Source organism: Atta cephalotes (genome assembly GCF_000143395.1).
Source record: "Atta cephalotes unplaced genomic scaffold scaffold00001, whole genome shotgun sequence".
Taxonomy (NCBI): Eukaryota; Metazoa; Arthropoda; class Insecta; order Hymenoptera; family Formicidae; genus Atta; species Atta cephalotes.
This window is the reverse complement of record NW_012130065.1, coordinates 13,601,204-13,616,135: the sequence shown is the minus strand read 5'-3', so window position 1 is coordinate 13,616,135 and position 14,932 is coordinate 13,601,204. Positions and strand designations below refer to the sequence as shown.

Sequence of the window (14,932 nt, the reverse complement as noted above, 5' to 3'; positions counted from 1 at the left end):
TATATATATATATATATATATATATATATATTAAGTTTCCAGAAAAGGCAAAAGTTGCTTTTACTTGACAAAATAATTATAAAAATAGATTATAAAATAATCAAATAATATATATATATATATATATATATTACTTGATTATTTTTGTCAAATGAAAAGCAACTTTTCGCCTTTTCTGGAAAACTTAATGTTTTGAGTAATGTCACTTTTGAAACAAAGCAGCGCAATGATATGTATTGTATGAGAATACAGAGAAAGTATCTCGCATTAAAATTTATTGATTAAAAAGTTATGTAGTTGTATAATGGATCCAATTATAAGTGTTCGGTAGCAAAAGTTGGCAAAATCCGCATTGGTTTTGTTGAAACTACAGGCAGCGGCTCGGAATGTTAACTCGCATTAACTTGAAACAACAGAATTCCCATTGAATTCAGCAAATCCGTAAATCGTGAACAATTCAGCAAATTCACCGTTGAAAAATATAAGCGCGCTTCTCTCTTAGGTGAAATTAATAAAACATTGAATTTTTTTTTCGATGTAATAAGCGTGTTTATGGAGAAATGCAGTTCGCAAGCTCTCGGGTTAAAGTACGCGAACCCGCACAGCCGCAAATTCGCTCGTCGCGAAATTGTATGGAGCATGACGACGTCTCACGTGGAAAAGTGATGCTTTATGCAATATACCGGCGGCTGTTTGGTTTCGGAGTTTGCTCGGCAGGCGCAAAATCTCGCGAGTCATGCAACGACGCGCCCATTCGCGATCCGCGATCGCGCGTGAATTTAATTACAGTTTTGTCGAGGCAATGTAAATTATTAGCAGCATCGTGAGAGCATTCGCGCTGTTACAAGAAACGTGGACCATTTTATGGTCGCAAAGCGTAAGACAGTTGATAATTATTAATTATTTGTAGTTATGCTGCTTTTGTAATTTACTATTTCATGTTCTGTAGTTTTATTTTAAATTGTTTTATGTGTGCTTTATGCAGTTGGAAAATTTGTGTTAAATTTAACACATTTCACTCAAATGATTCATTCAAGTTTTTATGTTAATTTAACACAAAATAAATCTGTTAGAAATTAATATAAACTTTATGTAAAAATTAATATAATATTAATTAATATACAATAATTAATATACACTGACACAATTTGGAAATATTCTTTAGTAAAATTAATACTTATAATAAGTTAAATTAATACGCATCTTATTCATTTTATATTAGAATTTATATTTTAAACTATATCATTATTATGTTATTTATTTATAAATTATATTATTTTAACCTTAAGAAATATAGAATATCAGTTTAATACAAAATATTCAAATCACATTACGTTAAATTAATATTCAGATGTATTAAAAATTTAACACAAAGGTTTAACAGAAACTTATTGTAACACAAATACAAAATGCTTTTTACTGTGTATGAGTATAAATTTCAAGACTAAATAATTTTCACATGTTAAAAAACCTTTATTTAATATTTTATTTTCTTGTGTGAATTATTACACCCGTGTATGTCCATTTTATTACGCTCTTCTGTATATTGTCCGTTTTTATTTGTTTCAAATTAATTTAAAGATATTCTTTTTTTTTTGTAAAAAATAAACTTACGAAAGTACGCAGACTGTTGTCTTATTGTTAGTTTTTCTTCCACATCCTCGAGATTTTGGTAGCACTTTTTGATTGCGTTTAAGAGTGCAATACTCGCACCATGGTTCAATCCTCCCGGTTTTCTCAAGATAAAGTGGAGGATTATGGTTTCTCGAGGGAGCATTCACCATGGAGTCTACGAAGGATGGATGTATCGCCGAGACATGACGAATGCCACCTTATCATAGGCTTTCTGTTCGGCGTCTCGCTTTCCCTTTTGCAATTTGCGATTTTTCGGGCGATAAATTGACGAAACGATTTCGCCGTAAATCAACGGCGCATCGTAAAGGGAAAAAAGTGTGAATAACGACGAAAATCCGTGAGTGTTGTTCCCGAGTTTTGCATGGGAATATTTAAATCACAACGGAGAACTCTCATGGCGAATCTTCGATGTCCGTCATGAGAAATTTCATATTAGTTTTGCGTCGCCAGTTCGCGTCAACAGTTTTCGCTAACTCTTTAAATATTTGTCACGGCGCGGTGTAAGATTGACAAAACAAATGACAAAACAAATCGATATCAATGTTAAAAAAATAATTTTGATTAATGATTGATGATCATATCGGAATGACATATCTGTAAAAGATAATCTAATTTTTAGATAATCTAATTTTTTCCAGCTGTAGTTTAATTACAGATACTGATATGTATTATCGCGAAAATTACATAGTTACGGATAATATCTGTACCTTATCAGATATATCTTATCTCTTGAACATGTTATTGATCATCTATGAACAATATTGTTTTGTTTCTGAAAACAAAAAATGCTACCTTTAGCTACGTTTATACGATCTACACTTTCTTTTTCCAATCTCGACATTTTTGTAATATGACTCGCACCACATATTCTGTAAAAGTGGATACAGACTTGTTGCGTATCGTATTATCGATCCGTAAAATTGTGTTTTAATAATGTCACAATAAAAATTATTTTTTGTACCTATATTAAAACTGATTCTTGTTAAAATTTATTTCTAACATACTCGAGTATTATTTTAACATAATATTTTATTTATTTTTATTATTATGTTATTTTGAGTATTTCATGTCAAATTGATATTTAACATTTCTTAGTTAAAATAACACAATTTAATATAATTTAATAAATGAATAAAGAACAAAAATAATGTAATTCTAAATTCAAATTTTAAGATAAAAAATATGTGCGTTAATTTTATTAAAAAAAAGTGTTTCTACAATTTGCATCTAAATTGTATTAAAATGTAACGTTTTATATGTTAATTTTTACATTACAATGTTTAAATTCTAAAATAAGTGAATAAAAGATTAGTGTTAATTTTATTTATTATATATTAATTTTCTTGAAGAAATATGCTTTCACAATTTATTTATAAATTATGTCAAGGTATTACATTTTTTCTGTCAATTTTTACATGTATTAAATTAACACAAAAATTTGTGTAAACTGTTTAGAACATATAAAATGTATTGCATTTTAGAAATTTTTCAACTGCATATGCAAAGATACACCGTGTTATATCATTGCATTGATACGCAACAAGTTTGTATTCACTTTAATATACATTCAATGTTCGAAATTTATGTGCAAAATGAACGAGAACATGGTATGATACATTTTTCAAGTCATTTCTGATGCCGTCCAGTGTCAAATATTATCACGTGTTTCTAAAGAAATGCACACTTTCTTTGGCAATTCTAAATTTTTCTTACTCTTACGTTTTTATTCGTGAGCCGTTCGCCGAGCATTCCTCACACTGGCGTTGCGAGATTGTCCGCGCTGGATCATCGTGAATGTCTCTTATGAGCAAAGAGACACCTCCGAGATGCTATCTTCTGCTTCTCGTTTCTGCATATGTAGAATGTTCCTCATGAATTTTTCGAGAGCGCCACTGTGTGAGAAATTTTCCAGGTTAACGACAAATCGCCGTATCATGCGAAGGCGCGAGACACAAGGGATATGCCGGGAAAGAAAAAAGAAAAGAAAAAAAGGAAAAAATGCGAAGAGTAACGAATACAAGAACGCGGCCCATGTTATGGAGATTTTTCAGGACTTCGTTGCTTACATCCCTCGTCGAGATATCGATCCCCGTCTGTCTGATATTCCGCGCGAACTCCCGCGCGGAATTCCATCTCGAAGGCAGCCCTCGAAACGTCGATGGCGGCCAGGGTGATTCTCAGAGACGGTTAATATCAGTTGTATTACGGTCGGTTGAGGAACTTTGAGAATCTCCTGACGAAACATCCTATCTCAAACACGGTTCTGACGAAATAATAATCGCGACGTCTTTCAAGTAGCCTGGTGGTTCCTTTCCCCGGTACTTTCCCTTTTACTAGGGGAGTTATCACCCTTTTATATTTCTCTGAGAGAAGTTGAGAAAAAATTGAAAACGTGAGCTCAACGTTCTCATGAATTTCTCTTACCTATTCTTTATACAACCTGTACCGAGGAATCACAGGCATATCAATTTTTCGATGCTACTAACGATAGATGTAAGAGAGATTGCATTAAGAATACAAAATACGTATCTTATTGATTGAAATATCTTGAGCAAAAATTATTTGTTTTTTATTAATAAATTATATATTATTAATAAATTATATAGTTTGATATTAATCCTCCGGAGCTGACAAAATCTGTAAAACAATTATTGAGTTATGCTGAGTCTAAGAAATCTACTTAATTTATAATATATTGATGTGATCAATGTTTTTTAATGTTAAAATAACATAATAAATAATATAATTGAATAAAAAACATAAAAATAATGTAATCTCAAAATGTAAATTCTTAGATGAATCAATTTTACATGTAAAGTTATTAATGAATCATATTATACATGTAAAGATTATTGAAGAAATATGCTGAAAGGCTAGCTAATTAAATTTGAAAAAACAAAATGACATAACTCGTATAAAAATGGATGTGTGTGTACGCTCTAAAAAATACCAGTATGAATATATTTAACACTATGCAGTGTCTATATAATTCTCACTGTGTTGGTGTTGGTATAAAACATGATGTAGATTTAGTACCGTGAGGATTAACACTATCGTTTCAAATTCAATATCCATTTTTAGAATGCATATATGGCATAGTTATTCCTCTAAATTTACATGAATGTTGCAACATGAAATGACGTCGTTTGATTTTTTTTGCAGATATTATGAGATTGTTAGAGATGTTAGACCAAACAAGGGTACAATTCTCAAGTCGTCGGTGGAGTATATAAAACTGTTGAAAAACGAACTCACGAGGATGAAACAAAACGAGCTCAGGCATAAACAATTGGAGCATCAGAATCGCAGATTACTTCTACGCGTGCAGGAACTCGAGCTGCAAGCGAAAGCACATGGTCTTCCGGTTACCGACTTTAACTGGGCGTCTACTTCCGCCATGCTTAACACCTTTCCGAGGAGTAAACTCGAGCAACGAAAGGTAAGTATAAAATTCCTTTCCCATCCGTTCCGCATTTCGTTATGTTCGTTGCTTCGAATATACATCATTGCATCATTCTATTCATCGTGCAAGTTTTATGTTTAATTTCCGTAATAATTTATTTGCATTTGCATTTGATTTGTTTCCTTTTATCCGCTATCTTTTAACAATAAATCATGTTCAGTACTTTAATACTTTGACTGCCAAGTCGATTTTGGCATTGAATTTAATAAATATAATATTTTGTTTGATTTTATTTGTTTTTTTAATATATTGGTATAAATTATATCGTTTTTAGACTGAATTGTTCCGCCTTTCGATTTCAACTTACTCTCTTATTCTCTTAGGGTTCCATCTTCGGATAAACTATGTGGTAATTTATATACTGGATAAACAAAAGAATATATAAAAGAATAAGAGCATAAGAGAGTAAGAGTATGTTTTCACAGTATGTGATTAACTAAATTGAGTTTATTGAAGGTTACCAAGAGATTCATTAATGAAATTCATTCATCAATTTCTTGGTAATCTTTCATCTTTAAATAACCATAGATTGTGAAAACGAGGCTAAGATAATGAGCTGAAGTTTACTGAAAGAACAATCCAGACTAACTCTTTTACTCTTTTGTTTATCTTAAATAAATTATTAAGTTTATCAAAAGATAGAACCTTTAATGTTTTAAATGCTTAGTAAAAAAATAATTTTTAAATAAAACCGTCAACAAATGAATAATGAGACACTTGTAAATTATATGCACTTATGTATGGATGACATGGCAGTCAGTATTAAATAAATTTTGTTAATATTTTATGAGTATTATATTTTCTTTATATATTATAATTTATACATTTTTAAATATATTTTATATATTTTTATCATTTTTTATTTCTTTATGAGCGTTAATATTATATTTTCAATATTTTTGTATATTACATAACTTTAGTAAGCAAATAACAAGCGAATTTTTTTCAAGAGAGGAAATTTTTTCTCTTAATATACGATTATATACGAATATTATCGTTAATTTCAGTCAGTTTTATTAAGTATAGTTTCGTAACAGCGAGTCATTTAATTTTAATGCGACAGTCGCGCAATTGATTTTCGATGCTATAGCGACGGCATCAAATGTAACGATCGATTCAATCCTTGATCTGAATAAACCTCTCGCTCGTTCGCCAGAATAGTTTCATAATGCGTGCATCTGTTCTGAGAGAGAAAGAGAGACGAAGGCGAATAGCTATTTGCTTGCTTCGCTCGCGATCTCTCTTTCTTGCACTCGATGCTCTCGTACTCGAGTGCGGTAGGCAATGCCGTCTTTTGACAGCGACGGTAACGATTTTATTACGCAACCGGAGATCGATTCGAAGTCGTCCATATGTTTGCATAATGAGAAATATTTTCTCATTTACGTACAATTGACGTATCATTCCGTGCCTCGAGCGACTTTCATTCAATGACGATCTCTCAAGCACCGTTCTCTTGATGACGAAGCAATTGCAGGACATCATAAGTCTTGTTGACACCTTTCGAAATTTTCATTCGCACTTGAACGTGACAATTTGTAGCAGTTGTTTTTTCACGCGAGCATTATACAAATTTTCAATTTTACACGTATACATACACAGTTTCATACTTTGAGTAAGATAATTGCAATAATATCCACAAAAAGACGAACTTTTCTATAACAATTATATAATAAAAACTATTTTTATTATAATTGTAATAAAAATAAAAATAACTATTTTTATTATAATTATTAATATAATTATAAATATTAATTTAATTTAATTATTTTTATTATAATTATTATAATTTCCACTTAAAAGAAACTGACTATTTTTTGCTTCGTTATTCATTAATATTATTCGAAGTGTTAATTTTTCGATATGTACATAGCAACTAACATTTCATCTGGCAATTTTATATGTACTTATATTGGCAATGGATTATTGTCCCGAATAATAAATTGCGGCTTATCGCAATCTGGTCGTATAAATCGCCTTCATTTGTTTTGCTTGTCATTACGATGTCGCTCCGAGCGAAGAAGGCGAATTTTTGGGATAGCCGTCGGCGTTGATCGCCATCATCGTTGCTCTTTAGGATGCCCGATGACGGAGATATCTTGTGAGATTAACGCGGCAAAAGTTACCGTTGAATTAATGGAGCAGATAAGGTCGCGCGCGCATGTACATACGAGGTTTGACATGCGCAACTTCGTGATGCGATTAAGAACTTTTCAAGTTCCGATAACGATGCACTTCGACGACAAAGATCTTTGACAGATTTGGGCTTCTTAAAGAGGTCATGTCATTAAGGAATATGAACAGAGAGAAAGAGAAGTTATTAACATTTTTATTACGTTACTGACAGTGGTGCAATTGATGTCCGCCCATATCCACAAAACTTTTAATAAGTCTTTTTTTTATTCCATTCTCTGTGAGCTGTATACGGTGTAATAAGTTGAAGTGAAGCAAACATATATTTATTTCACTTTAACTTATTGCATCGTGTGCACCAATTCTATTCATTTTATATGTGATGTAGAAAAGGATGATTGTTGTGTGCATTGACGTTATTATAATTTACTTTCGCGCTCGTCGCCCTTTTGGAAACATTCGGAGTACGCTGCGACGCGCGAGATAATGAAGGAGACACGAGATGACATACCGAGAGAAGGATGAGTTAAATTATTGTTCGAGATAAAGTTCCGTCGGGGCGTAAGTAGTCTGACAAGCAGCTTCCTCGCGGTTAGAGAAATTTAAACATTGATAACGTCCCGCACCGCGATTCGCGCGACGAGTTCCGACTGAGGCGAGAGAAGTGTCTCGCGTATTGCACAGAGGAATTTTACCACGACACTTAACCATTGCACTGGTTTGCTTAACGTTAATTTCGTCCCTCGATTTATCTTACGCGAAATGTAAACGATGTCGTACAAATGTGCCTCAGATAACAATGAATTATTTTTAGAAAAAATGCAAAGATAGAATATGTATATTTTGAAATAATACATAAGATATAGATACATAAGATATAGATAGGATTATCTCTAAACTGGCAACGATATCACTAATCCGTCGAGCAATGAACTTACTCATGTGAATTTTGTGAATTTTTCTTTGTGTAGAATATTAGTACTTGATTTATTAAGTCTGTTTTTAACACTTTTGACATTTCAAGCCGAAAATTTTTTTGCTTTCAAGTTATATAAAATAATAATTATTTAGATCCAGTAACTGGGTTTGAAAAATTATTATTAAAAATATATTGTTATGGATATTTAAACAATTTAAAAAATATCAATTTTTAAAAAGTGTTTCCAAACTTTTGATTTGAAGTGTAAGTAGAGATGTTATTATCAGACTTAAAATAAATCAAGCATAGACGCATTTACAATTGAAGAATTATTATTAAAAAACATTTTATTGATCTGGATATTTAAGTAAGTATGTAGTTCTAAAAATATCAATTTTTAGAAGGTGTTTGCAAACTTTTAGCCTGGAAATGTATATTCGAACTTCTTACTCAATTCGTTATTTTATGTTGAAACGAAACGTTACACAGTTTGCGAAAAATGGTTCTTACTTTGGCAATGAATTATTTCTGTTAGAGAAGGCACAGTACGCGCAAAGGATTTATGCAATGCTTCGTTTTGAAATTGTATAATTGCAAACGTAATTGCACACGCTAAATCCGCACGCGCCTGAATGTCGTGCAAAATATTTACTTTTACCACCGGCATCGTGCGTACGTCCGCGGGTGCGCCAATTCTTATCGTCTCGTCTGCCTCTTATCGTACGTGCTACCTCACACGAGACTTATATCTTTTATCTTGCATCTCGGCGCGTATATCTTCGCGAGAAGAACACGGCTGCGCGCCACTCCGATGTTGGGACAAAGGATAATCGCCGAATGAGCTGTAACGTCAGAAACCGCGTTGCGCAACAGCACGCTGCGGCATTTTTTCATGCAAATTTAACACCCTCCGCGCCGTTCAAGTACACGGCGGTTATGTAAATAGGTGCTTGCGATCACTTCGAAATACCGCGAAATATCGCGTCAAATATGAAATCAAATATGAAACACGAAACGTGGTCGCCGAATCAGAGATTTATATTATTAAAACAGATAAAAAACACATTCTGCGGCTTTCTCTTTCTTCAAAATTGTGTGCCATTATTTATATATATATATATAATTTCCGAATTTATAGAAATTAACAAAAGATTAATAGGATCATCAAATTAAAAAAAAACAATAACTTGATTAAAAGCCGATAGAAATCAAACACATCTTGACGAGTAAAATAAATAATAATTAATTAAATTTTACCTTTAGTTAATTATTGAATTACACGATTGGGTCATCCTCACACAATTTCTTTTTTTTTTAATACTAATAACACTTAAAAATAAAAAATAATCTCCATCCTTTGCTTTTTATTAATACAAATATTTAAAAAACAATTACAATTAATACAAATATTTAAAAAAAATGTTAAAGTATATATGTAGAAATCACTTAATTTTTATATATTTTTGTAGAATTACTTACTTATAGAAGTGTTGAAAATTAATCTGTGACACGAATGACTTATTATATGTAATAAAAGATCGGAAAATTATCCTATGTATTTGGTATTTTGGCTCAATTTCGAATCTATTGTTATCTAAAGTAATTATATAGGGTGAAGCTGTTCTTGTAAAAGTAGAAAATATAGAATAAATTTTTTTGTACAAATATTTTCAATAATTTTTTAATTAGTAAAATTAATGTATTATTTGAACTTTTATTTCATTATTTTGAAATATATTAAATCCAGACTGATATAGAAATAGCGGTGAATAATCAGATTAGATGAAATCAAGTAGATTGTGATAAAGAATATGCATATTTAATGTATATTCAAATAACTTGATTTCTTCAAAGATAGACGCTATAACAAAAAATTTTATTCTATATTGTCGACTTATATATTTTTACATGAAGAAGTTATCTTTCCAATTGTATCATCTTTCCTGTATATACGTGTACATAAAATGTATATTAAAAAATTGAAAAATAACATCACGCTCTCTATCGCATTTGATGATTGGATTCTTCAAATTTGAACTCTAATGTCAGTCACAGTCGGTAGAAATTATATGAATGAATTTATAAAAATCTTCAAGAAACGTGTTTTACAAATGTATTAAATTTAACTTTGTCCTATAGTTTCTTTTATTTGATATTATACGCAATGCGAGTCTCATTATACATATATAATTCATACAAATTCTCGGCGTAGCAAAGACCGGTAAGTAATCCGACGAATTAGTTGCATCTATAATATAACGGCAGGCGAATTGAATCACAGTCGTTTGCACCTGAAATGCGATTGGAAATTAATTCCGGTTCTAGTAAGCCGACCCGTCTGTGACTTTGCAAAGTTACCATCGGAGTTAACTGCGCCTGGCAGAGAAACAGCTTCAATCAGCTTACTTCGATAGTGTACAGAGATAATGTAGATGGTTAAGCTTTGATAATATCAAATATTTAATTTCTCAAATCATTTAAAATCGAAAGGAAGTGATCAATCTTATGTTTCTAATTCTTTTTATTGTTCCTTACAGAAATTTAATACTAAAAGCTAATGATTAATTATATATTTTGAGTATTAAAAATATTTATTCACTACTTTTAATTTTCCATCTGCAATCATATTTTTACTCTCTCATTTACAATCTGGGTCTTTTTTGTCCAGCTCAAGCTTTTTTTTTACTCTACACTAAAATTTTCTACTCTACACTAAAATTTTATTTACTTTAAAAAAAATTCAGGATTATTTTTCAATACCTTTATTACATTACAAAATAATTTAATTTAAAATGTTAAAATTTTTATTTAATAAAAATTGAAATTTGAGCAAAAATAGGACGGAATTTCGTTTGCCTCAGATTCCGGTCGAAAAGTTTAAAAATAAATAATTTCTAATATTAAATAGATCAGTATTAAATTAAATTTCTGTAAGAAGTTTTTATTGAAAACTACATTTTATCATATTTAATTTTCTTATTTATTATTCTGAGAAAAAATGCACTAAATTTTAATAAACTTTGTTTAATAAAATTTGTTTGAATATTTAACATTTCATCATAAATATTTACTAAATAAAAAATGTTAAATAAAATTAATTATTCTATCAAATAAACATATGTTTACATTTAATAAATGTTCAGCTAATACTATTGGGTTGTCCGGAAAGTTCGTGCCGACTAACCTATATAATTTAATAAATGTATATTAAAATTTAAATTTTCTGCGTTTTTCAATTTTTCTTCAACATCGGCACGAACTTTTCGGACAATCCAATATATTCAGTCAAATATTTATTAAAAGTTAATACATTTTTCTATCACTGTCTTACATTTTTAAAACTGATTGCTTAATTAAATGAATACTTCTTTCATCTTTGATTTTTATCTAATAACTTTCTACATTATTTATTTTTTATCGATTGAAACTTTCTACATTATTTATCATTCATTTTGCCACAAATCTCATCATATCCTGTCATATACACAAATAAGTAGCAATAAACGTTCAATATTGCTTGCACATAAATTCATCTTCTGCATCGCATATTATTAATCAATGTCGAATGTGATCAAATATAAACGTATTATCCATTTTCGCTTTCACTTGCGATGACTTCATCGGCACACTGATCCTACATTTTCATGAAAGATTGACAGTGCAAATACCTCCTATTTTTATAATGGATTTCCAGCGTATTCGTTCCTATATACTTTTCATGGATCTCACATTCGGAAATACTCATCGGACTCTCATCTTTCCTCGCACGCCTCGCATCCCATCCAAGTTCAGGCCCGATTATCCGAGTTCGAATTGGCACTCGGTACGTTTTACAGGACGTCGAATGTTTTTTCTGCCGTAGATGCCGGATCTGACGGTGGCGGAGGAAGCGACGAGTCTGAGCATGTCGCATCTCGAGGACCTCATGGAGGACGACACCAGCGGGCCAGTGCATAGTGGCGACCCGATGCTGTCGTCGCCGCACCTGCCGCCATTGAGCCCACCTGCGACTGGCTGTCATCACGGCTTAACTGACGAAGACACCCTCGGCAGCCTGGCGGTGACCACGTCGAATTCCTCGTCCGACATGGACATCGTCGCGTAGTTGAAAACCACCGTTGTCCATCAGCTTCGCGGTGATCGAAGTCGACTCTCGAAACTTGATCGCATTGGATATTTTCCGATCGTTCGTTTGACCGAGGTGATCGATTTATATTTGTGCGCAAGAGAAAAAGAAAAAAGAGAGAGGAATGGTATAAGACGTGATGTGCGAAAGAGAAAGAGAAAGAAATGGCACAGGATGTGATGTACGAAATGCGACTTAAAGGCAGCAGGCTGTTGCGAAGTCGTAGATTCTCATCATGGAGGGATGAAAAGAGAATTCACTCGCGGCGTCAATTGGATTTTATTGGAGTCACCGCACTCTGATGCAGATTTATCTAAAACTAGTCATCGACTCGGTCGGGAAGGAGGATCAGCAAAAGAAATGAAGAAAAATAAGCGTGGGTCGGATGTTGCTTGCCGTGGAGAGGATTAAAAGAGATTGTTCCGAATGTTGCGAATCGATTCATTAGGCAATTTTTGAGCAAGAAATATTGATGATCCTTTTAAATTCCGACGACTTGATTGAATATGGTACGAAAGATAATTATATAGACAAACCTAGAAGACTGGAAACCACGGTTAAAATGTTCCCATGGGGATGTCACAATAGTCGACACACCATTGATTGCGAATATATACTCATCAAACCTTGAAAACCTACCAATTATCACAACATTTGGTCCCCATAAATCACCAAGAACATATCTAATGATTACTTTTGCAATATTACCTCTCCTCCTCCTCTTTCCCCGGTCATCTAATGTGTCATTAATGACCGGTTTGGATATCTCTTTATTAACCATGGGTAGCGTTTTCGGAGATCACTTCAAGCTGGGAAATCACTGAGAAGGTCGTAGAGAAAATTGCTGCGGCGAGAATGTGTCAAGTTCGCGTTCTTGAGATCAGACGAACGTTTCTCGGGTTGACGACAAGAACTCAAGAGGCGAGACATCGGGCGTTTTCGGTCGGTCTGGCCGGCCGACTTCGGGGTCTCTTCAAGTGGCGGTGAAAGTCGTCATTGTCGGACGACGATGAAGAGTAGTTCAGGGTCGTCCCAATTGCGAGGAACGGAGAGCTCCCTGTCACGATTCTACGAACGGCTGGCCGTTACACGGATGGAATGCGTGACGTCTTAGCGTGCATTATATATTATGTCAGTGCCACGAAGGACGCGCTCCTGCTGCGCTTCAAGACGAGTCTAAACGTTCGCGCGAGTTGCTGTTGTCTCATCAGCGATATCACGTTACATATTACTTGGACAATGACTTCGGGATCATTGACGAAGGACGACTTACTCGTAAAAGTGTTAGCTGTAATAGTAGTTCACTATATGATATTACTTAATCGTCGAGCAATTATTTTCATAAGTTGCGAGCGTGTTCATGAAATGTGCCGAGAAAATAGAATTCCAATATGGAATATTTTTAATAAAAGAGTTTCCGAGATTTTCTCCCGATATCTTCGACAGACGAAATCGGTGAAACGTACAATCGCACGGTACAATGTTGCTTTTGGTAAAGTTATATAAAGTTATGAAATATGAAGTCTGCTGAGAAGACAGCTTGAGAATAGTTAAGAATGAATTTCAGGAGTAAGTTGCATTACGCGCGAAAAATATTCCAACTACGAAATGAAGAAGTGGAATATTGACTGCAACATTTTAGGTTCGATTTAATCTTCGATTTATTAAACATAGCAATAATATCCAAGTGCCTTCATAAAAAGAGTCAAAGAAGATATTTTCGGAAATATATCCTTCGATTTCAGTATTACAACGCGCATACGTATGTTTATAAAAAAAGCAATATCAAAATTTCTTATTCACGTACATATAGGGATTTATTAATGATTTTGGTAGCAATCTTTAAAATTTCGTATAAATTCATATTTTTAATTGATGTGGCCTTTCTTTATTACATACAATTTCTTTCTTTACATACGGTATATCGAAGGATCATCAGTGACCGCAATTTATTTTACGCTGAAGTAAATACAAACTTTGGATATATTTGTCATTTGGATATATTTTTGTATTCAAATGACTTAACAAAAGTTAAAAATAATAATGTTTTTCTCTTAAAAAATTAATATACTTAAAAAATTATTTAAATAAGAATCTGAAGATTTTAGCCAATATTTAATGTTTTGGCTTTTAGTATTTTTATTGAGTTAATAGCTGAACAAAATCAATAATGTTAATTTCGTAAATAATAAAAATTACATAAGCTGGAATCACTGATGATCTTAAATATCAATCAAATATCAGTTTAAGAGTTAAAACTATTCTCCCGAGAATTATGAAATTTCCATTTACATAATCACATCTTTTCTTGCCATTATTATTTCATAAACGATATTTTTCAATAGTCGAAATATGATGATTAGAAAAAAAACAGCATTGAAATCATAACTGAAGTGATAAACTATTAAAACAAAGTTCATGATAAAATCCTTTCGTCATTCTAAAAATAAACGATCATCCGTCATGAAAGCGTATTGAAACCGATAATCTGAGCGTCCGCGAATGTGAAAGAGAGAGAGAGAGAGAGAGAGAGAGAGAGAGAGAGAGAGAGAGAGAGAGAGAGAGAGAGAGAGAGAGAGAGAGAGAGAGAGAGAGAGAGAGAGAGAGAGAGAGAGAGAGAGAGAGAGAGAGACGAGAGAGAGAGAGAGAGAGAGAG

The 14,932-nt window shown here is 32.5% G+C and overlaps 1 protein-coding gene across 1 annotated transcript in view; it reads left to right on the top strand.

Annotated features, from left to right (window-relative positions):
• LOC105627364 (microphthalmia-associated transcription factor) overlaps nucleotides 1–12,255 on the top strand; it is a 90,747-nt gene extending 78,492 nt beyond the window's left edge. Inside the window, exons 6-7 of the mRNA XM_012208651.1 lie at nucleotides 4,798–5,074; nucleotides 12,013–12,255. Of these exons, the coding sequence (XP_012064041.1) occupies nucleotides 4,798–5,074; nucleotides 12,013–12,255 (520 nt within the window). The remainder of the gene's footprint in view (nucleotides 1–4,797; nucleotides 5,075–12,012) is intronic.
• Nucleotides 12,256–14,932: the final 2,677 nt, after the last annotated feature.